The sequence below is a fragment of the Rhinolophus sinicus genome, chromosome 4 (assembly GCF_057876585.1).
Source record: "Rhinolophus sinicus isolate RSI-liver-muscle chromosome 4, RSI-T2T, whole genome shotgun sequence".
Taxonomy (NCBI): domain Eukaryota; kingdom Metazoa; phylum Chordata; class Mammalia; order Chiroptera; family Rhinolophidae; genus Rhinolophus; species Rhinolophus sinicus.
In genome coordinates, this window is record NC_142504.1 from 84,548,433 (window position 1) to 84,571,521 (window position 23,089).

Sequence of the window (23,089 nt, forward strand, 5' to 3'; positions counted from 1 at the left end):
GTCTTTGGTAGGTTGGACTGGAGAGAACCACCGCCTACTACCCAGTCTCTTGGAAATAATCTCAAGCAGCAACACCATTTGTACTTCCCACATACAGAGAAACAACAATGGGAAAAAGCTGCTGCACCCCAAAAGCCCAATGCTCACTGGCCCTGTTAATAGAGGATATATCTCAAGAGTAAAAATAATTTAATGCTGTTCTGACCAAGTTATGAAATAAAAATTTTCTATGGTAGATACAATTGTCACATTTCAAACCTCTGAACAAAAATTCATGAAAATGATGATGAAAACTCAGTTAGATATAAAACAGTTACAAAAATAAATTAATACTTATTTATTCAAGCATAGCTTTTCATAACTCTTGGTTTAAAGACCTCTATAGCATACAATGAAATAGTGGGTCAATAAACCATCCAGTGACTGTATGTCTGTTAGTATTCTAGACAATCTAGAGGACCACCTAGAGATGTATTTTAAAACATGGCACCATAGACGTGCTTTATCTGGTCAGCTTAGGTATTTTTCAGTTAGGCAGGTATCCCCAAATATAAGGTTTGGCTTGGGCAAATATTTCCAAATACTACTACCTTTTTGCAACAATTCATTTTTTCCCATTGCTTATATATAATTTCCTGCTCTCTCATAAATAGGTCAACATATAATTCATTTCTCTTTATTTTAAGATACTATACCAGCCCTCTAATTGCCTAGACTCTTTCCTGTGTTCCCCAAAATGCTATACTAATGTTCTCAAGAGACTAAGTGCCAGTTAGAATACATTCCATTACTAGAAAGAAAACCCGCCTTATTTCTGAATTGCAATGATGGGGTAGTGAAGACGAGATGCAGTCTCCTTTTAAAATTCTCCAGTCGACCCATATCAGCAATTGAAGAACGTTTAACTACATTTTCTTTTTATGTTTGTTGAGGTTTCTGCCAGACTGCAATTACAAAAGGTATGTGAGAAATAAAAAAGGAAAATTATTTCCCAAAATATCCAGATGCTGCTCTGGTTCTTTTCCCTTAAACTCTCAGGTTTCCAATTTCAGTTTCTTCTTAATAACCATTTATGAGGGTCTAAAATGTGCTCCCATTTTATGCACTTATTTTTGGAAATGCCATGAGGGAGCAAACTGTATTTTGGTTACCTTAAAACAATTTAATTAATGTTATATCATTTGGGTTCGACTATATATTTAGGAAAGAAGGTGCCAAAATGTGGAAACAAACATACTAGTGAAATCAGTTTCTTTACCTTATTTTTCAGAGCATCTTTAAAATTGAAGAAAGCAGATCAACTATAAGACTTCTTAAGGAGGGAAGCAGAAATCACCTGAATAAAAAGATGAGAGTTTCATTATTCTATGTTTCTCTCAACACCATACTTCAAGCCTGGTGCCTTTTCACAATGCTCTCTGCTCAAAGAGTCATTCCTTGAAGTTGGTTCGGTAGTGGACGTGTGTGTGTGTTGTCAGTATATGTAATTTTGCTTTTACAATGTTGGCAGTAAGAAGAAGCCTACTAATTTTATTCAGCATGATGATAGGCTCTAACATTTTAATTATTTTTCATGTTGTGAGTAATTTATTATTCATTGGGTATCTCCCCTATAAATCTTGTCTTCACTCTGTAAGATTTTTCTTTGGTGTCCAACAAAGGGTTTCATTGCAATAAGAATCAAGGTGTGTCTATGTTCTTAACCAGAGCCCAAACAATGCCAGCCTTCCAGACCAGCCCAGGAGCTTGGGGGTGGGGAAACAGAGTCATTACAGAACATCTTCATTCCTCTGCCCAGAGAGCATCAGACTTATCAGCCATGCCGTCCTAAAAGGGCGTCTCAACACCCATCTTGCTGCAGAGCTGAATTCAGGACCCAGAGGACTAGGACTAAAATCAAATCTCATTGGGGTGTGTGTGCAAGAGAAGTCGAAAGGAATGGATTGGCTTCTTCTCAGGAACATTTGCCTTTTGATCATTTTAATGGTAAGTAGAATTTCAAGGCCTGGGAAGGAAATGCACCCTTGAAGCCTTGTCTCCTCTGTCAGTTGTTGGACTTTCTACATGGGATTTAATCCATTTTAAGCCTTGTCTGCAATGACAGTTCTCTGAGTTCAGCCTCTGGTGATTTCAAAGGACTCTCCATGCTTGAGAACTAAAGGCTATACAGAAGCAGGGTGAGAATCTGGCTTAATTAGACATAAGTAGTATCAGACACATAACGTAATTCAGATTAAATGTTAAAACAATTCTAAAATTTATAACCAGAAATAAAATTGTTTTTCTATTTTCTTATGCTTAAATCAGACAGATTGCTGTCAAAATGCCCAGTGCAAATGGGTTTTAAACTTGCAGGGAAGTAAACTTCATCAAGCCAATTTCCTTTAAACAGCTATTTCCCTGTGAATTTGTTTCATGGTGGAGGAATGTTAGCTATGTTAAAATTATACTGCAACTAATTATGAAATATTTAAGTCATATGAAACATTTTTCTGGTCAGAATAGCAAAAGAAAAATGAAGAAAACCAAGCCATCAAGACAAACCCCTTCTGGAATTACTAAAGCATTCCTACAGTCCAGGAAGGAAACATTTAGATAATCTATCTATTTCTTTAAAGTAAATGTGACATTATGTATATCATATTACTTTCCTCAAACCTCTGGGTGCCCGAGGCATGAAGTGCTTTCTAGTTAGACATCATGCATAGTGGACATCCTACCCTTGAAAGAGGTAAGGCAGCTCCTAATGCCAGATCCTTAGAGGAAGAAAAAGCAGGTTGGTCAATTTGCCAAACTATTCCAATTCAATTAGAAAAAGTCTACTTAAAGGATTGATTAAACTAGGTTAGATTAGGTTAGACTTAAGTCTATTAATGGTCAAATGACCAAACAATTCAGTCAAAACAGTTAAGAAAAAATAAGTTGAAAAATAAGAGTGGATTATTAGGAAATTGTACATTTTTTTCCAAAGCAAATAAAGGCAAATAACCTATAGTTGGCTGCACCTCAGTCCCCCAGGAATATCCGCAGTAGTGCTATAACATAAGCATGGAAAGTGATTCCTGCTCTATTATAAGGTTAGCATTAGACAAGACACATCTGAGCATCAGTTCTAGAAGGCAGAGGGCAGTTGAAGCTGGGGAGACAGGGAAACACACCGTATCCAGTTGGTCCAGCAGGTACCATTCTTCTGGAGTTCACATCTATGAACTTCAAAAGTAATGCAAGAGTCTAACAAGGCCAAAGGACAAACAGTGGTAGAACATTCCATTCTCTGAGCTTGAGAGACAGATTAGCAAACAAGACCATTATTGAGAAATATGTACAATACCTTGTTATAATGATCATCATTTATTTACATTACTAAGGGGAGAATTTGACTCAATCTTTAAGAGAAATTAAGAATTATAAGTATAGAGTTCTTGTTACACTTCTGTGGGGTATCTCTATATTTCGACTCAGATAACCTTTTGATTTCTGCAAGGAAAACTGATTGTCTGCATCAAAATTTTTGAGGCAACTTCTGGGCACGAAGTTGCCTATTCCTCTCTGTGGAGGCACATTTCATGACAATATTATTTAACAATATTATTATTTGAAGAATGAATTTGTATTCTCTTGATCTTAGAAGAGTATTATATTTCACATTTTCAGGATCTCTTTTTGGTAGTATTGATTTATTATCCTTCATAATTTTAGTGTATTGATACTTAATTTCTCCCCAGTGATACTAAAGTATTTGTGTTTTACATCTCATGGTAACTGTGATAGACTTAAGTTCTTTCAGTATTTCTAATAGAGCTCTTAAGATATCAATTAATAATTTTTGTAGTTGGGAAATAGAGACTTCTAGCATGTGTCAAGATTGGGACAAATGCAAGAAATGTTTAAGGGGGACCATATACTATTATGGATGTTGTGGGGAATGGGTATACCTTCTTGTTTTTCATTTCCTGAATTTGAGTTCTGCCCCTTTTTCATTAACCAAATCAAAGGCACTCTGAGGCATCATTGCAGCTTACACTAATGAGGGTGTGGCAGCCTCTCAGAGACTTACGGGTACTTTGTGTCATCTATATCTCAACCACAAAGAGTACTTTAACAAGGTTTTGACTGACTTAACCTATAAAAGCTATCCAAACGCTAAGCTACAATAAGCATTTCATTTTACCATGTGTCCTTCAGGATGTTCAAGTTCCTCTGCCATAAAACACATTGGGGTGATGAGGTACGGTCAACACTAATTTGAGACTTCAAAGACCCGGGTTCAAGTCACAGCTCCCTGTCATGGGGCTGTGTAACTTTGACCAACACATTCAACCCCTCGGGGCCTCATCGTACCCCATGGGAGAATGCGTGGTCAGAAATGATGTCACTAAGTTTCTTCCCATGCAGAAACTCTGAGATCCTATGATCGTCTCTACTGAATAGTTCTGTAGTAGACGTTCATGTTTGGCTCCCAAATACTATTTTCATAACTTCGGTTGGAGAACCTAAAGATTTAAGTAAGACCATGGAGTGTATAAGTTTTACTACGAAGGAATCACTTAAGGCACAACAGTTATTAGCTGTGAGAGGCCTATATTTTATTGAGTTGATAAGACCATAAAAAACAGCCATGTAGCTTTTATCAGATAAGATGTTTTGTGTACATATGGTGATCATTCGTGCCACATACGAGATATAAACATTTCAATTAAACATTCTGATTTTTGGAAAGTAAAGAAGGTGGTGGCTAAGCATGTAGACATTGTCTCCTTGTAATTTGAAAAGAGGCATCCAAATTTAAACACCTATTTATAACCAACCCAGTCACTTATCAGTTTCATTCCCATATAAAACAATGTGATTCTGACATGTGAAACAAAAATTTATATTTATTTATTTTATTGTCAGGAGTATTTCTTGAAGTACAGACTGATGAAATCAGTACAAATCTTATTATTTGTAATAAACAGAATACCCTAGATAGCATTAAATGATTGGTTTCAGTACTGCTTGTCACAGAAATGACTGATGTCCTCATCGCACCAAAGTTTACATGGAAGCAAATCTCACCTCTGTTATTTCTTTTGTTTGTATAAGTGGCTAAGGAATTACAAAATACATTTTAAACCAATTGGACCAATTTATAGTGTTGCCTTCAAGTTCATGCAGAGTCCATGGTGGACTCAAAATAAGTTTTATATCCCAAGAAACAACCAGTATTATTATCATAGCATGGCCTATAATTATAATAGTCTTCTCAATAATATCTGCCTGCAGAATTGTAGGATAAAAATCCTGCTCTAAAACTATTTCATGGCTCTTGAGACTCTAGATGGTCTCCTTTAAAAAAAAAAAAAAATTCTTGTGTTTAGAGAACTTCTTGATCCTTAGTAGATAATCCTATGACTCCTTTCTAGTCCTTAAATATCCAGGGAGGAGATCCTTATACAGCAATCAATCTGCTGTTTGAGTTGCAGTGATGTTTCCTCCCCTTTCCCAAGTGGGATCACAGTTGGAATTCCTCATTCTAGAGAGTAGCTCTGATGACAGGGTGTGTGAAAGGAGTGACTGGTGAAACTTTCAGATATTACCTGCGTGAGAAATGTTTGCCCTTCCTTTCTACACAGAAAATTACACGGCTTAAAAACTAAAACGCCACTACTTGATATACCTTCAATTATAAACAAAAGTGGTATAATTAGGCTTAAACTTGGCACCTCTACTATAGCCCTATGAGAGGATGGCAATTGCTTTACTCAATTATTTTTATAAGTATTATCCAGGAGAGAGCTGCTTATTAATAAGGTACTAGCTGTGCAAATGACTGCAAAAACTGGCTTCAAAAAGGTAAGTCATAGAGATGAAAAATAGCCTTGTTCAGTAGCTACTACTTTAAATATGCTCAGTCTACAAGAGAATGATATGTATTCTAATATTGCAATAAGCACATGCAATGACTTAGATTCCACATATCTCATATAAAATCATCGCATTCTCTGTAGGAGAAAGTATTGAAAAAGAAAACTAGGCCCAGTAAAACTTCAACAATTTGCCAAAAATTGAATGGCTATAGAATATTGGATATGTTATTATTCTCCCTAGAACATATACATTATAACAGGTTGTACACGAAAGAAAGTGACTATCACATAATATTTTATCAATACAATTTTTTGAATGAATGAATGGATTTAGTTTCAAATTTATCTTTCTTGCCAAGTCACTTTACCATATTTCCCACCTATATGCTAATAGGCAACTTTAACGTGGTCAGTAAACCTCAAAGTGAGCTTGAGGGTTTAAAACTGAGACAGCGAAGGAGTGGGTTCTCCTTTCCTGCATGATGTAGGAATATCTCTGGGCTTTAGTCTCTCATTGCATTCCCATTCTCACATCACACTAGCAAAACATTTTGTAGTTAACAAAGTTATTTCACACACATAAAACTCCTGAAAGGCAAATAGAAGTATCCTCATTTTACAAATAAAAGAACTTTCAAGGCCTCAATGATTCAGACAGCCCATATGAGGTACAGTCAGAACGTGAACCCAATTCTACATGTTCAAAAGTATCTACTATTCCAGAATTGACTCCTTTCCCATTTGGGCCAGTGCTGCATCCTGTGCATACACCTTTTACAATGGCTATAACATCCCAGTGTCTTTTTTCTCGTTTATCTGTTTTTGTCCCTCTTTCAACCTGGGATCCCTTTCTGGTCAGGGACTCCATTAGTCACCATCATGTTCTTGGAGATTAGCACAGACGCATACCTTTTAGCCTCTCAGACACTTTTACCGTGCCAGAAAATGTCTTTTTCAGGTTACTTTAGTTAATGTAATTTACAGTAAGGATGGCCAAAGGAAAAAGGAAAACTGATGAGAGAAAACTCTCTCATTAACTTTGATGAGAGAAAACTCTCTCATCAACTAGGCCACAGAAACGGTAACACACTCAGGATACCAAATATGTCTCTGGGTTGTTTTTGCTCCCATAACCGCAGGTGACTTTAATTCTCTCTTCTAGTACTCTGCCATTATGGTAAATGGTTCAGCCACCTCCATTCCATAGGCTGTCTTTCAATCAGGTTCTGAGGCCAAAGCCCATCCCAGGATGATACATGACCTGAATAGGCTCTAAAAGGTGACTTTTATAGGTAAGGAATTTCTGCAATTATCCAGGAACCCATAACTAGTCTTCACAGTTTAATTGGGGTTCATGTAGTTATGCGGTGTGCAATTTAGGAAGATGATATCATTTCAAATTTCTTCCAAAACACCCATTCACAGGTATTTCCTGGAAACTGAGGAGCCTCCTGACAAGGCTCATGACTCCATAGGGCCTGAGAATAAAATCTGCCACATTCCTTCATGAGACCTGCACGAAAAGAGGAGATTTGAAGGGTGTGGCTACTGCCACCCTCATCAGTAGAGCCAGCTAAGCAGAATATACTAGAAGTGTACCACACAGTCTTCCATCAGGCATAGTATCAGTTCTACTAGAGAAGAACGCTGGGATCTATCATTGCAAATGCCTCAGTCTAAAAAAAAAAAGTCAGAGATAGCAAAAGGATGAAAAAGAGCTTATACTCAAGGATTCTCAGGGTTATCTGGAATTGCTGCTATTCTCCAGTTGATTTGGGTGCTGTAGAGAGGACAAGATAAGGTAAAATGAACTCAAAACACTTCCTTTAGCCTTTTAAACTGAGGACTAATCTGTTTGATGTGGTTAATTTCTTTTTTATTTTCTCCCTCTTCCAGGTGGAAATATTTATTTCTTATTATTTTTTATTTAAATATAGTTGGGATACAATATTATATTAGTGTATATATATTAGGTGTATGAAATAATTCAACATTTATACCTGAAGTGCCAAAAAAATGTATACATATGACTTGTATTCATCTTTTGTTATCGGTATAATTACAATTTTAATATAGTTTTTTCCTTTCTTAAAATGTGTATACATTTTTGGCACCCTCTGTATATTTTAATAATGTGCACACCACATTAAGTCTAGCAACCACCTGTACTGTGCAAAGTTATCATGCTATTATTGACTATATTCCCGTTCACTTTTTTTTGCCCACCCTTCTGGTAGTGACGTGGCTAATTTCGAGCCTTTCAAAATGATTAGCTAGTACTTTTGCATATTAAGAAGTGCTGTGAGCACACCCTCTCAAGCACAGAAGAGAACTCTTCATTCACTGTTCCTTCCTCTTTATAAATGTACCGAGTCTATCACGTTTACATTTTTACATTTAGATCAGAACCTGAATCAGAGGTAAGGCAGGAGATTTATCCAAGGTCATACAGCTGGTGAACAGAGTCAAGACTCATAATTCTTCTACCTCCAAGTCTAAAGGATTTGTGTCTACACCACATTGCTTATTATGAAGCAAACCATAATTTAGGGCTACATATCCATTTACGATATAAATTATTTGACTTAGAAATATATACCGATTTAAGAAACTTGATGCCATCTTAATCACTACTATAACAACAGTGTTCAAATTGGAGTACAGATATCCCTGAGATACATAAGCACTTTAAAGGGTACAAGTGCAGATAGTTTTAAAGGAATCATTTACTAGATCCTCAGGTTCCATATGTATACTCTTTCCTTAAGTCATTCTGCTGAACATGCACCTGAACCTGATGTATCAAGCTGGTTCTTCTACTCCCAAATCCCCCTTTTAAAAAAAGTCACACCTCTCACCCATTGCAAATATTACTATGTTGCACTTTAATGAATTATAAAAGTATCTTGGGCACTAAACTAAGGGATAATTCAAAATATCAGTGTCAGTACTAAGAAAAAGAATTGACTTTAAAGCTCGTAATGAATCTTTATGCATGTCATGTGGTTTTTCAATTATGTATTTTCAACGAAATTCAGAAGAGAATCTAATTGAGTTGTCAGCTAATAAGTTATTTAAAAATCATTTTTAATGATAGATTGCTCTGTAGATTTAAGTGATAAATTCAAAATAATTTCAAAGAATTAATGACTCTGCTAGTAAAAAAAAAAATCCCCAATATCATCTACCTTTTTATGTTAACAAGTTTTCCTAGTACTTACAACTGAAAAACAAAACCAAACAAAATAAAATTCATGCTAAAATTTATTTAATTTTAGCAGTAAGTAGTACTTTTTCATGAACTAATTTTTTAAAAGTTTCATCCATCTCTTTGCAATGAACTTCTGATAAAATTTTACTTTCTATATTTAATGATATTGTATCAAAACTTCCATATTTGCACATTGTTTAATCAGTTGTGCTGCTAATAATTGCAAAGCTAATTCAATCTAGAAGAAATTGATTTTTAACACTTAGTCTTACAACTGTAGAAATGACCATAAAATAAAATTATATTCATACACATATTTTTGCTACAAAGTATAATAGATATCTATATTTAAATTATATTTAAAGCTTAAAAATATATTCCAGTAGGATGAATCTATAAAGGATATGGTTCACTAAATAGAAATAGAACATAGGACTTCAAGGAAAAATAGAAATAAAATAAAATTTGCAACTATTAAAAAAAATCATCTATTTTTCAAAGAGTGGAACAGGGCATCAAATGACTACAACATTTAGATCCTGTTGAGTACATGTAAAAAGTAATGTAACACAGTTTTATTTTAAAATATCAACATTTACAATATTCTTAAATTCCATCTTTTGCAGTTATTTAAACTTACTATGAAAATTTTTAGATGTCATTATAGAAAATTTTGAAGATGCACATCATTTTTCAAAAAAAATTTAAGGCTACATAAGCAAAATCTTTTGAAGACCTTTGCAAGACAATATTAGTAGTAGTAACACAAACATCAATATTTTTCTCAGAGCCAGTGGCCACAATTATATGATAGCAGAGTTTAAGCAAAACCAAAGCAATTTTGTAAAATAATATCAGGTGATTCAAAAGAATCTTTAGGTGTTGAATAAATTAATTGTTAAAAGATAAACTGAGCCATAAAATTTAAAGAATTTATGTGAGCAAAAATCATTTAGAATCAGGCATCACCAAGCCAGCAGTGGTTAGAAACGCTCCACCAGTAGAAGCTGGGGGGGGTGTTCTTTCATATACAAAAGGCAGGAAAAAGTGAGAACATTATTGATTGGTGATAGTCTAAAGCCTAGTTGGCTGTTCGTGATTGTCCTTAGGTTTCAATTTGATAACCTTAAGGTGCTTACAGGCTTAGATTTTGGTTTGCTTGCCTGGGAACCATGGCATCAGAGTTTAATTAATTTAATGACAAAATAATAAATCAATAGCAGGGTGATTTGGGTCCATTTTCGAGCTGATGATGTAATGCTGCGTAGATAGGATATTAACCTTGCCAGCTTGTTGTAAGCTGACGGAAACTACAATGAAAGCTGATGGAAGATACAATGAAAATTACCTGCCATACCTCTAATTGTATTATGAGCAGAACCCCAACTAGGACTCACTCTCACTACTTCCTGTTAGAGTTGGGTTATGGGTTAATTATGCGTAGCTCTGAGGGTAAGCAGCATAGTGAGGCTACTGTGATTCTCTGTCAGGCCTCATATATGGTCAGGAAAGGCCAAAGGAACAGATGGAAGAGACTTTCAGGAGAAAACAGACTTTCTCTTTTCTCCTCTTTGATAGAGGAGAAAAGAGAAAAGGAGAAGTGGGAGAAAACAGATACAAGTGGAAAGCTGAAGACAAGGAGAGACAGCTTCTTATTAATTGTGGGCTCACCTGCCTGCCGAGCTCACCAACCTTCTGGCATCCATCACGGCAGCGCTTACAGTTAACATCCCACTGGAGACCAGTGCCTGAAAATCATATGTCAGAGTTTAGTCTGCTCTAAACTGTAGAATCTATTGGTTCGCTGTTATCTTCACTCCCAATCTCCCAAACATAAGTGATACATTAAGGCAACCATCAAAATGTATGATGTCTGCATGTATTCATTGACATGAAACTTTACCATGATAATCACTAAGTAAAAAACAAACAAACAAAAAAATTACTAAATGGTGAGTATAATACAATTTATTTGTGGTTTTAAAAAATTACAATTTGTTTATGTGGTTTTGAAAAAAAAAAAGTCTGAAAGAATTTCTCTAACAATGGTGATCTCCAAGTCACAGTCTGTGTGATTATAACGCTGGGACTCTGGTCCCGCTCCCTGCATAAGAACTCAGGATATAGTGAGGCCAAAAAGGAACAACAATGGAGCCATAGACAGGGGAGTCATACCACTATATTCTCGATGGCGGCTGGTGAAGACACAAAAGCAAACATCCACCAGTACCCCAACAGGGGGTCTTCCTGCACCCCAGTCTCGCTGGCAGCACGGCGAGACACAGGAAGTAGGATCCACACAAGCTGCAATCCGCCATCCATACTTGCTAACCCCACTTGCTAGCTGCAATCCACCATCTGCTTCTCTGCCAACCTACCAGCCAGCCAACCAACCAACCAACCAACCAACACGGCAGTTATATCAGTGGCTAATGGCTAACTGGTTACAGCTGACAACCAACTAGTCACAGCTGATGGCCATCCAATCACAGTTGGATGGCCATTTACTACCTGAGCCAGCACCTTTCCACGTGAGGCCGAGAGCCTGGAAACTGCTCTCTGGGACTCTGTCCCCACAGTGATTTTCACTTTTTCTTAAACCTTCCAGAATCATCTACTTTTCTAACAGAAAGAATATTTAACCACTAAGGACAATATTTATTATGAAATAAAATATCCTATGCAACCAAATAAAACCATCTGTTATTAAATAATGAACTTCTTTTCCAGGTCTAGATATTTTACTAATGTCCAAGAAAATTACACATGAGGGAGAAAGTGAGTTAAAAGGAAACACTATGGCCCACTGCCATATTTCTCACCTCTGTTTTTCCCCCTTCTGGACTCAGCTGTCATTCCAAATTCCCACCCACACGATTCATTCCCGCCTACATCACCTCACACCTGCAAAATCTGTTTTGTGCCCACTCCACCTGGTCCAGTCTCTCTCTAGTCTCAGTTCATTGGAACTTCCAGGTTTTCCTCTGCTCCCTGACTCTCTGGAGTTTACAGTAGTATCTTATCACCTCCCTGAGTCTCCACTCCATCTTGACAACAATCCCCAACTTTGGCACAGCCCTCACATTCCTTCTCCTCAAACTGCCAGGTCTCCAAGTTCTACTAGACAAGGCATAACACAGATGGGCTGTACAACATAGTCTTCCTTCCTAATATCAACTGGTCCTCAAACTCTTCATCAACAATGGATAATAGCTTTTTTTTCTCGATTTCTACCTTTCTGTACTCAAATGTTCCCTAACTCAAGAATGCCAAATGACGCTACTGTTCAACCCTGATTCATGGCATTTTGGTGGTTTCCTATCACCTTCCCTCTTGACAGGCTCTTCTAGCCCCTCCCCATTCCTGCTCACTCCAACTCCGCAAAGCTATGGAATAGGCGTGTGCAAAATTCTCCTCCTATTACACCTCAGAATGATTTTCTCTCTGCATCGTATTCTTCTGGCCTTCTGTTTCAGAGAAAGAAATGTTTTTCCTCATTATCAGGTCTCTTTTCCCTGCATTTTTAATTCTGTCACTCCTATTCTCTCTGAATCACAATTTTAACTACTCCTTGATTTCTTCCTCTTTGTCCCCCTCCCTTCCTCCCTTCTTCTCTTTCTATCACTCTTTCTCCACAACCCCCTTTTCCTCTCCCTGTAGACTATATATTTGGTCATGCTTTTCAACCTAAAAAAGATGTCTTGTTCTAATTAACTCCTTGAATTGCATCATACCTCTAACATGACTTTTATCTCCTAACTTGAAAATGCAATCTATGATTGCTATTTCCATTTTCTCAATAATTCATTCCTTGACTCCTGCAATTTGACTTATGCCACCCACAAAAGTTCGCAATGCCTGCCTCCTTAAGATCTCAAGAATTTCTCAGTTCCCAATCTCCTTGAACTTGCTATGAGGCATAAACCATTGTATAGTCCCTCTTTGTCTAATTTCTTTTCACCACACTCCTCTCATTCAGATTCCTTTCTGGCTACTTCTCTATCACCCCCTTAACCAATCTCTTCTTTCTGAACTCAGCTTCCTTACTAACCCTCCACCACAAACACCACCACTTCTTACTATTTTCATGCTGACAGAATCTGCTCTGCACCCGCAAACCTGGTCCCCCGATCTCCCTATTCCCTTAGTCTCTCAGAGCCCTCTGCTTTTAGACTGCTTCCTTCTGTCTCCTGCATAAATATGAGCATTTCCTATATGATTCTGTCCTCTTCCTACTTCATTTATCTTAATTAAACTGTTTCCTGGAATACTTTCATTTCCTGAAATTTTACATAGCACTCCTGTTTAGATAAATTCCATTTCTTCGGCTTTTATCTCTATCTCAATTTTAGAAGCACATTGAAAATAAATGACACAAACTTCAGTCGTCATCTCCCTGCAGTGATATTCTCTTGTTGGATTTTCTGTTCCTATTCAAAGTACCTCCAGTGTCCCAGGAAGCCAAGCTTCAATCACCCCAAACATCTGACACTTCCTCCCCTTGCACCCACAGTCTGTGAGCCCTATCAGTTCTTCAGAAATGTCTCCAATCTCGTTTCCAACGCCACTTTAGCACCCATGCTCATGTTCTAACTATGCCTTACCTAAGCAATTGCTAACTCGTAAGTGTCTTGACTTCAAGTGCTTTTTCCTTGTAATCTTCCCTTCATATCAATGACATGTTTTAAAGATAATGTTTTTGTCAATCCCAGTCCCTTATCCAATAAAGCCCAAACTCCATTAGTTCGGTACATAAAGCACTTCATGTTCTGCCTCCAAACTGACATTCCAAACCTTGTCTCCCATGTCTCCTTCCTATGGCCTCTACCTTCCAGCTAATAATATCCTTTACCATTCCTGGAACATCGTCTGAAACTTAGTGCCTTTACATCTGTGTTCATGATTTACTGGCTGAAACTTTCCCCCCCATCAATTCCTCTTATCAAAGTAGCTTCATCGAGCAGAGCCCTTTGAAATCCTTACTCTCCTATGGGATCTTCCCAAAATTCACCTGATAACTTTAGCTGTCTGCTTTTCCCTTCCACCCAGCCCATGAGTGCCTCTGTTAAATTACATATGCTAACCTGCCTTGTTATAGTCAGTGATCTGTTTGTCTTCCTTAAAAGTTTAAAAGCTTTTGGAGGGCAAAAAGCCTATATTATTAATCTTGTATTACCCATGTTTATTCCATTTAATTAGCAAAATGTATATTTAAGAAATGAATTAATCAGAAAACATTGTCAATAATTTCATGACACTGCTTCCTTTAAATTATGCAAATGTATGCTAATATTGTGCTTTCTACCACAGGTGGTGCTGGAAGTAAACAGTGAATTTATTGTTGAGGTAATGTATAATTATTACAACTATTTCCTCAATTTAAAATTGAAAGAAAAACTGCATTTTGTAATGCATCATATATCATAAACCAGAATATTTGAAACCATAATTGTACAGCTAAAAGGAGAAAGAACCTCTGCCAAAATGAAATAGCAATAGTAAAACCCGTAATCCTAAATTTTGATAGTTTTAGGCATGGTTTGTGATAGGTCAGTGTCATAGTAACACCTACTTATCAAACTATACTAGTAGCTCATTTGTATGTTTCTCAATTTAAAGCAAAGCAAACGAAGCAAAATAATACATTAGAATGGAAAGAAGATTTTTAGACAGTTACATCAGCAAGAAAGAAAATTGGACAGTCAATCAATGAGGGAAAAACACAAAAAACAAAAAGCATGTAATCACATTTAGAGTGGGACTCAGGCAATAAAGCTACTGTCTTCTCTGGCAGGACTTTATTTTATTATAGCAGTTAAATTTCCATGATTGATGATATCAAATAATTGAAGAAAATATAATTACTTTTCTAATCTGTTGACAAAACGGAATAAGTGGTACATTTCAGGAAGTTGTATCAAAATGGGGAAAAGTGTAAATGCTTTGGTTCTTGAAAGGATAAGCTCCATCCCCTTCCCTCAAAATGGTAATTAAATGAAGCCTTAGCCTAAACAAACATATAATTATCTATATCTCAACAAATACATCAGGAGTTATAAATATATATGCATATGTTTTTGCATGTATACAAATATGTTTATGCATGTAGTAACATTCTAAAGTCTTTAATAGTTTAAAATTGTTAAACATCCCCCAATAATAGCAAAAAAGACTATAAAGAGAAAAACATATAGCAAGCAGAGATACAAATGGACAGCACTGAAAATCCATATAGATGTCCATGGGATTATTGCAGGTACCATCATTTCAGTTATATGTTCTTCTAATCCTGCAGTAATATATTTGGATGCATAGCCAGAGTGGTGTTCTTATCAACAGAAAAGAAAAATCCCTCCCCTCTTTTAGGACAATACACTCACCAGCACAACTTTTCTTTTGCATGGGGTTCACTCACATGGGACTCCAGTAATCTTTTAAACTCTGTAGACAAGAAAGCCTGGTCAGAGTTTAATAAAGGGTGAGGTGGGCAAGGTCTCTAAAAGGTGAGGATCCTTACAAGACATTTAGTCCTGTCCAAAATGTCCACAGAGACATTCAGTCGATGGCAACATGTCCTTGATATTTGGTTCTATTCAAAACATCAGTAAGCATATATGGTGCATGCCAAATTGTCCTTGATATTTCGTCCTGTCCAAAACATCCATGCTTAGAAAATGTCCCTGGGTTCAAATAGCCCATAACGTTACATATACTTTTGATTTATAGAATTAATACATAAAAAATACTATCTATCATATTTTATTGGTCCAACAACTATGTTGTGGCTGTATTGCCAATAATATCTTGCCTTAGTAGCCTAGCTGATAATGTCACATGGAGTTGGGTACATGCGTTGGCTTAGATATCTCCATGGTACCCAATATCAAGGACCATTTGGCATGAACCAAATGTTTCTGTGGACATTTTGGACAGAACGAAATGTGTGCTAACTGGTGAGGATAGATGAAAGAAGAAAAATTACATACACCATATTATCCAATATAACACAGTATGAGCTCCATGCATAATGAAATTTACTTCACTGAAATCATACAATTTGAAATGAGATGCTTCCAAAAGAAGTAGCCAGTAAAGGTGACCAAACTATATCTATCTAGAGTTGTAAATTAGTAAAAACGTTTTTTTTGTCCCTCAAATTCAGTATCATTGCTTCTGGGCACACCTTATGGTGTTGAATAAATGTCCTTACTAAGTAAAACTGTTCTAGGACTATACAAAACGTGAACTATTTTTGCTTAAGGTGAAGGAATTAGACATTGAAAACGGCACTACAAAATGGCAAACTGTCAGAAGACAGAAGCGGGAGTGGATCAAGTTTGCTGCGGCCTGTCGAGAAGGAGAGGACAACTCCAAGAGGAATCCAATTGCCAGAGTAAGTGATGAAATAACAGGAGTATCCTATGCTGATAACAAATGCTTTTACAGGGCAGGAGAGCCCTCAAACATTCTGAGGACTTGCAGCCTTCACTACTCCATAGTGATTTAGGAAGATGGATTATGTGTAGTCATTTGTTCATGTTGCTGAGAAACCATTTTGACTATCACATTCTGGGAGCTGATACAGAGCAGAGGGTCCCTGAGTGATCCTAGAAGACAAACTTGGATCTCCAGCATTACTGGGCTTTGTCCATTTGTCTTCTGCTTATCATCACCTACATGTTACAGGAAATTTAGATGTGTATTACTATTCTTCTGACCAGCTCTCCCCAAAATCAAAAGTTGAAAGAATCCATTAATTCTCTCCAAAAAAGTAAGGACAGTATCCAAAGTTGTTACTAGATTCTTACATCCAGAAATTAGTAGAACCTTGAAAGGTATTTGAAATAATGGCTATCAATAAGGAAGAAAAGTTAAGGGAAGAATGTCATAAATTGACCCATGAAGAATAGGGTCCACATGAACAGCTTCATTCGCTCTTCGTAAGCATTTTGGCCTTGGGTCACTATTGAAGTCAAGAGCAGTGATCTACTAGAAGTCCTTCCTTAAAGCTTTACATTAAAAATATAGTAAGTGCCAGCAATGATGTTATAGATATAATCTCAGCTTGAGTAAAGAGATTTATTCTCTCTCAAAAGTTTTCAAATTTTTGAAACACTTTTAAATTGCTTCCATTCAACTCATGATTAGAGCTTTATGTAACCTCTATTGTAATGCATATCTTTTCTTTTTATTTGCATTGGGGATTTTTTGGATTTTCATCTGTATAAACAAGAATTCAAGTGGAGCTCATCCAAGTTGTATTTCTAGCTGCTTTTATTTAATTGTGGATATTTGGGTAACAAATCTTAGTATTTTACTGAGTGTTCTCATCTTTAGTATATAGGTTAGATTTCAAAATTTAAACCACCATTAAATTTATGAGCATAGATACAAAATTATTAAAACAAAATCTATATAGCAGAATATTTGCCATAAAAAATTTATTTGGCAGATGAGTGATATGGTAGGTTTTGAGTTATAAAATTATTGCCAATCTCTCTAAACACTGTATTACTCTTCTGATTTTCTTAATTTATCTGCCATTTTGATTAAATCTCAACTCAAGACTAGGCAGGGTACATACTAATATAACATAATGTTTTTGAAAAAAATAATAAAGATTGTGATGTCGTCTGTCAAACTCTTTCTATGCAAAGAAAATCAGAGAAGTGAACAATGTAGTGTTAATAACAAATCTAGCATCATATATATGTGCCATATCTCAGGCATTGGGGTGGGGTGTATATATGTTAGCTCATATAATCCCCACAACAAACCTAGGATATAAGTGGTATCCAATTATAAGGCGGTACTTGGCAAAGTTAAATGAAATTTCCAAGGCACAGGTTTATGTCATAGTGCCAGGTTTCAACACAAAACCCATCTGGCTACAAAGCCATTCCTTTCTCACTCCACTATACTGTGAAGTTCATAATCTGCTCTAAATCCTGGCCATTTTCTTCATAGATTCGATCAGACTGTGAAGTGAAACAGAAGATTACATACCGCATCTCTGGGGTAGGAATTGATCGACCACCTTACGGAGTGTTCACCATTAATCCTCAGACTGGGGAAATTAACATTACCTCAGTGGTGGACAGAGAGATAACTCCACTTTTCTTGGTAAGTCACAGCATATTTTGATTTACGCATATTACTTTTCTTCTCATTTTAAAAAAATGTCATCTCAGGACTCATGCTTACTTCTGATCAAACACAGTAGACTGATAAAACATAGACTGAAACCAAATAAAAGGCTTGTAGAGCTGGAAAGAGTATGAAAATAAGAGTTTATAGTTCAGGATACTCTGATGTGTTACATATAGTTCAGGATTCTCTAATGTATATTGATATTATTTAAATTACTAGACTGTAAAATAGTCTGAATTTACTGGGAAAATTGTTTCTTTGCACATCTCCTTATATGTTTTCAATCATGTTACTTAATTTCCTTTGGTGGAGAAAGACAATTTTTTCCCAACTTTGCACAGATCTATTGCCGGGCTCTGAATTCACGGGGTGAAGATTTAGAAAGGCCTCTTGAGCTTAGAGTCAAAGTTATGGACATAAACGATAACCCTCCAGTCTTTACACAAAATGTGTACACAGCCAGCATTGAAGAAAACAGCGATGCAAGTAAGTAGAATGATACTTCTTCTCTGCATTATACCATATCTCTTTCTCTAGGTCGAAAGCTTTAGGAGACTGAAACACAAGTAATTTAAAGATCATAAAATGTCAAACTTTAAAAAAAAAAAAAAATCCCACAAATTCTAACTTAAAACTGAGCTAGAAAAAAAATCATGTCTAAAATGCTAAATACCTTCTTATTTGTGGCGGATTCTTATACATGTGATTTAGCAGGGGCTTAGTACCTTCCTCAGAGATTGTCCCTGGACTCCTGATTAATTCATTCAAAAGAGTCAACTCCGGTGAAACCATGAATGTGAAAAAGGGCCCGGTTTGCTCCACTCCTCAAATTCTGGGCTGACGCACACCAAATAGAGAGTGATGAAGGACACAACTGCAATAGTACTGTCGGATCTCAGAGTAGGATGACCTAAAATATCCCATAATAACATAGTGATTATGTTACTTAAAAAAGCAACCAATGCAAGAACATGCTGATCTCTCTCTCTCTCTCTCTCTCTCTCTCTCTCTCTCTCTCTCTCTCTCTCTCAGTGTGTGTGTGTCCTCTTGAAAGCAAGTAACACATTTCCCCTGTGCACCCTTCCTGCACCTGGAGACACCCAGATAAATAGAGTTAAGGAACACAGAGCCAAAGAGTCGACATAAATAAACCTCGCTGCCTCTTTATTAATTTACTGCCCAAGCCCAAATTTTGCTTCGATTTCTCACTAATGAATACTCAAACCTTGCTTAGAATCCTTGCTAATGAGCACTAACTTTTTCTGTCCTATCAATTCTTCAAAAATTTATTTTGTCTGAAAAAGTGTAAAACGCTGGCCAGTCTATCATTTCTCAGAGCATCATTTATGATTCTCCCATGTGCACATTAAATTGGATGTTTCCCCTGTTAATCTGGTCTTGGGTCAATTTTATTATTAGCCCAACCATAAGAACTTAAGAAAGGTGTAGGTGGGGATTCTCCCCCACCTTGACAGTTCCCATCAATCAGTCACAAAGGATAATCACTGTTCTTCACAGTCTACACCACAAGCCACATTACATTCTCTTATTATTTTTTTTTCATTTTTCCCATCTGTTGACTTCCATCTCCAACCCTAATACTCTTCTCTTTTTCCCTCTCTCTGTCACTCCTCCTGAACTGCTTTCCTTTGTACACTTATGCTTTTCCTGTTTTGCTGACTCCCTGCCTTCTCTCCCTCTTTACCTTCTGCCTCTGTCTTCCCCCAATCCTCTAATATTCCTTTTCCTTTCACATCTGTATCTGCACTTGTGCCTGTAAATAAAATTTGGGAAAAGAGAAATTTCAGAAAAAAAAGCCAGGTAAGAATGCAAGCTAGAGATAAGAATAAAGAGTCCAAGAGAGAAGGATGGAGAAGTCTGGAGGAAAAGAGAAAAGAGACAAGACATACTGAAGGAGAGAAAGACAGAAAGAGAACAAAAGGCAGAGGTCAGAAGGGCATGTCAGGAGAACTTCAGACCCCCTAAAAAACTGATGTTGAAAATAAGAAACACAATATGTTCAATAACACAGGATGTGAGGACAGAGAGAGGCAAAGTGAGGATTTTGCCTAAGAGAGGGAAAACAGAGAGAGGGTCTCCAAAGTCCATTGTTTCCTCACTAATAGAATTCAGGACAAGCTTAGAGAAGGAAGAGAAGGTGAAAGCCACATCCACGTCCACTCAGTTGCTGATTAGCGGCCTTTGTTAATGCTTCTCCATGTGAGGAGAGTTAACTATGGGACCAAAGCATACTTTCATAAACTATGACTTCCATGAAACCTGGCTCTATCTGTTCAAGGGGTTCCTGGTTCTCGGTGCTAGGATTTTTAACTTTGAAGCCTGGCTGGGAAGCACAAAAACATCAGGGACCTGTCAATTCTGAAAGCTCTGTCCTGTAGGCTGATATCCTTGGGGGATTAGCTTAGAATGCCTGTACTTTGTCCCTGTGAATAATTACAAACTTCTTATATTCCTGTGGACAAATCTTCTTTACAATAATTATATTTTTGACTGTTCAGTAAAGTACTCTTATCATCCAAGGCATGCAATAGTAATTCTCTGCTTTCTGGATGAGCAACAATAAAGAATATAGGTGTTCAAGAAATAATCACAACGTTGCATTTAATTACGTTACCACTTTTCTTAATTAAGCATTTTAAAATCATTTCACAAGACTGCAGCAAAAACAAATTGCTAAAATCAGTTTCTTCAGCTTTATGATGAAGTCTATTGAACTTCTTTTTCATACATAAAAGATCACTATATTTTGCTATTAATTTACCATCTATTCATTTAAGGAGTGCAAGTACTTTATAAACTGTAAAGGATTTTATAAAAGCAAACCACTGTTATTTTTTGTAATCAATGGTGTAGCTAAAGTTATGATAATATATTCTCATGGATAATTGGAAGAAAGAGAATGTAGGAGAAGGCCAATTATTTTTTCACCTTTGCCTGATAATTTGCTGAATTGTTCTAACAGAGTCTCAAACATTCTCTACCTCCATCTTCATTTATAGACACACTGGTGGTAAAGTTAAGCGCCACAGATGCAGATGAAGACAATCATCTGAATTCTAAAATCGCCTACAAGATTATCTCTCAGGAGCCGGCAGGTGTGCCGATGTTCATCCTGAACAGGTACACTGGAGACGTCTGCACGATGTCCAGTTTCCTGGACAGAGAGGTAAAGCCTTCTATGAATGAATGATAATATATCAGGAATACAATTTTCAAAAGACAGAGATGAAAAGGTCCACATATGCCTTTCTTCCAATGTAAAGGAGGGAAGGAAAAATAACCCAACCATTATTTTTCATGAAAATCATACAGAAAAAAATATATTAAAAGATTGTATAAAATTATAGAAAAAAAGTAGCATTAATGACATCAGAATGTATTGGTTTTGATTCAAAACAAGACCTTAGTCTTACGATTCTTTGTCATCTCAATCAAGCAACACAGTATGTATAACCTCCTCGTGAGGGGCTCAGATCGGGATGGTGCTGCAGATGGACTGTCTTCCGAGTGTGTCTGTAGAATCAAGGTTTTAGATGTCAACGATAACTTCCCCACCTTGGAGCAAACCTCTGTAAGTTGTTACTCTTATAATCCTTTTTCCATAAGTGCTAATATGCTTGTTACGTGTATGGATGCACTTAGCTTTGCTATATAAGCCTTGGAATTTCTTATGTATAATAATATAGTACTTGCCTTTGAGTCACTAGTCCACGCAAATGTTGCATATTTGCCTTTGAGTCACTTTCCATGCAAATTTCCTCTGTGAAAGCAACAGATCATTTCCTCCATACTCTCCACTCACAGAAATGTGGAAATTTATTAATATAATTCTGGGAATTATGTAACAACATTGATGTATCTTTATACACCGGATGAGCCGGATGATTTTCTGAATTAATTCTAACAGAGTCCCAAAAGGAGAGTAAGTTAAGGAAAATTAGAAATAAGCAAGAAAAAATGAAATGAAGTGCCAGTTTGACCTTGATTTCACATATAATGCATAAATATCAGTTCTACTATCTTATAATCATTTCATTCTTAGATTTCCGATCGGACATATAGCATTTAATAATGGTGCAAAAATCATTGACATACTTTGTTGTTAGTATTTTAAATGATAATTAAGTAAATCTATTTCCTCTTTTGAAAATTCATTGATTACAAAATTGATCTATGTCATTCAGTACTCAGCAAGCATTGAAGAAAATTGTTTAAATTCAGAACTGATACGATTAAAAGCAATCGATCTTGATGAAGAAGGCACCGATAATTGGTTGGCCAAATATTTCATCCTCTCTGGAAATGACGGAAACTGGTTTGATATTCAAACAGACCCACGGACCAATGAAGGCATTTTGAAAGTCATCAAGGTACAGTATGGTGTCTGCAATATTTCCTTTGAAAGAAGTTTTTTAAAAAATCTCTTAGAGACAGAATCTGCCTACAAAAAGTAACCCATAACCTTGTTTATGTGAACAAAGCTTCCTGTGTCACCCTGAGATTTCCAGCCCAGCAACACAATATTTATTACCAAGAAAAATAATAAGGCTGTTTTGTTCCCACAGTGTCCAATATCTAGTTGAGATGTCAAGGCAAGGACACCCAAATTAGATAATAATATGAGCATTAAAAACGTAATAAATAGAAGTATGGGTGTGACATTAAACATAACCAATTGCCAAAGGGGTGAAATATGAGATAATTACTGAGGTAACAGGTGAGATCCTTTTGAGCTAGATTTGTCTGAAAAGATTTCATGCAGGGAATAAGGTTTAAGCAGGACCTTATAACTGACAGTGCTAATGTGGGTAATGAAATGAGCACACACATCGAGGTGAGAAAATGTAAAACATACTTG

At 36.5% G+C, this 23,089-nt stretch overlaps 2 protein-coding genes across 3 annotated transcripts in view; one reads left to right on the top strand and one right to left on the bottom strand.

Moving 5' to 3' along the window:
* DSC1 (desmocollin 1) overlaps window positions 1-23,089 on the bottom strand; it is a 316,195-nt gene that overhangs the window by 204,629 nt on the left and 88,477 nt on the right. For both annotated transcript variants that reach the window (XM_088797948.1, XM_088797947.1), the window contains exons 3-4: window positions 10,732-10,808; window positions 1,259-1,336 (exon numbers count right to left, since the gene is read on the bottom strand). The gene's annotated coding sequence lies outside the window, so the exon portion shown is untranslated. The remainder of the gene's footprint in view (window positions 1-1,258; window positions 1,337-10,731; window positions 10,809-23,089) is intronic.
* Window positions 1,772-23,089, top strand: part of DSG4 (desmoglein 4) — a 44,366-nt gene continuing 23,048 nt past the window's right edge. The window contains exons 1-8 of the mRNA XM_019741176.3: window positions 1,772-1,986; window positions 14,371-14,406; window positions 16,322-16,453; window positions 18,028-18,183; window positions 18,552-18,696; window positions 21,231-21,397; window positions 21,668-21,802; window positions 22,416-22,601. Coding sequence (XP_019596735.3) covers window positions 1,939-1,986; window positions 14,371-14,406; window positions 16,322-16,453; window positions 18,028-18,183; window positions 18,552-18,696; window positions 21,231-21,397; window positions 21,668-21,802; window positions 22,416-22,601 — 1,005 coding nt within the window. The 5' untranslated portion in view covers window positions 1,772-1,938. The remainder of the gene's footprint in view (window positions 1,987-14,370; window positions 14,407-16,321; window positions 16,454-18,027; window positions 18,184-18,551; window positions 18,697-21,230; window positions 21,398-21,667; window positions 21,803-22,415; window positions 22,602-23,089) is intronic.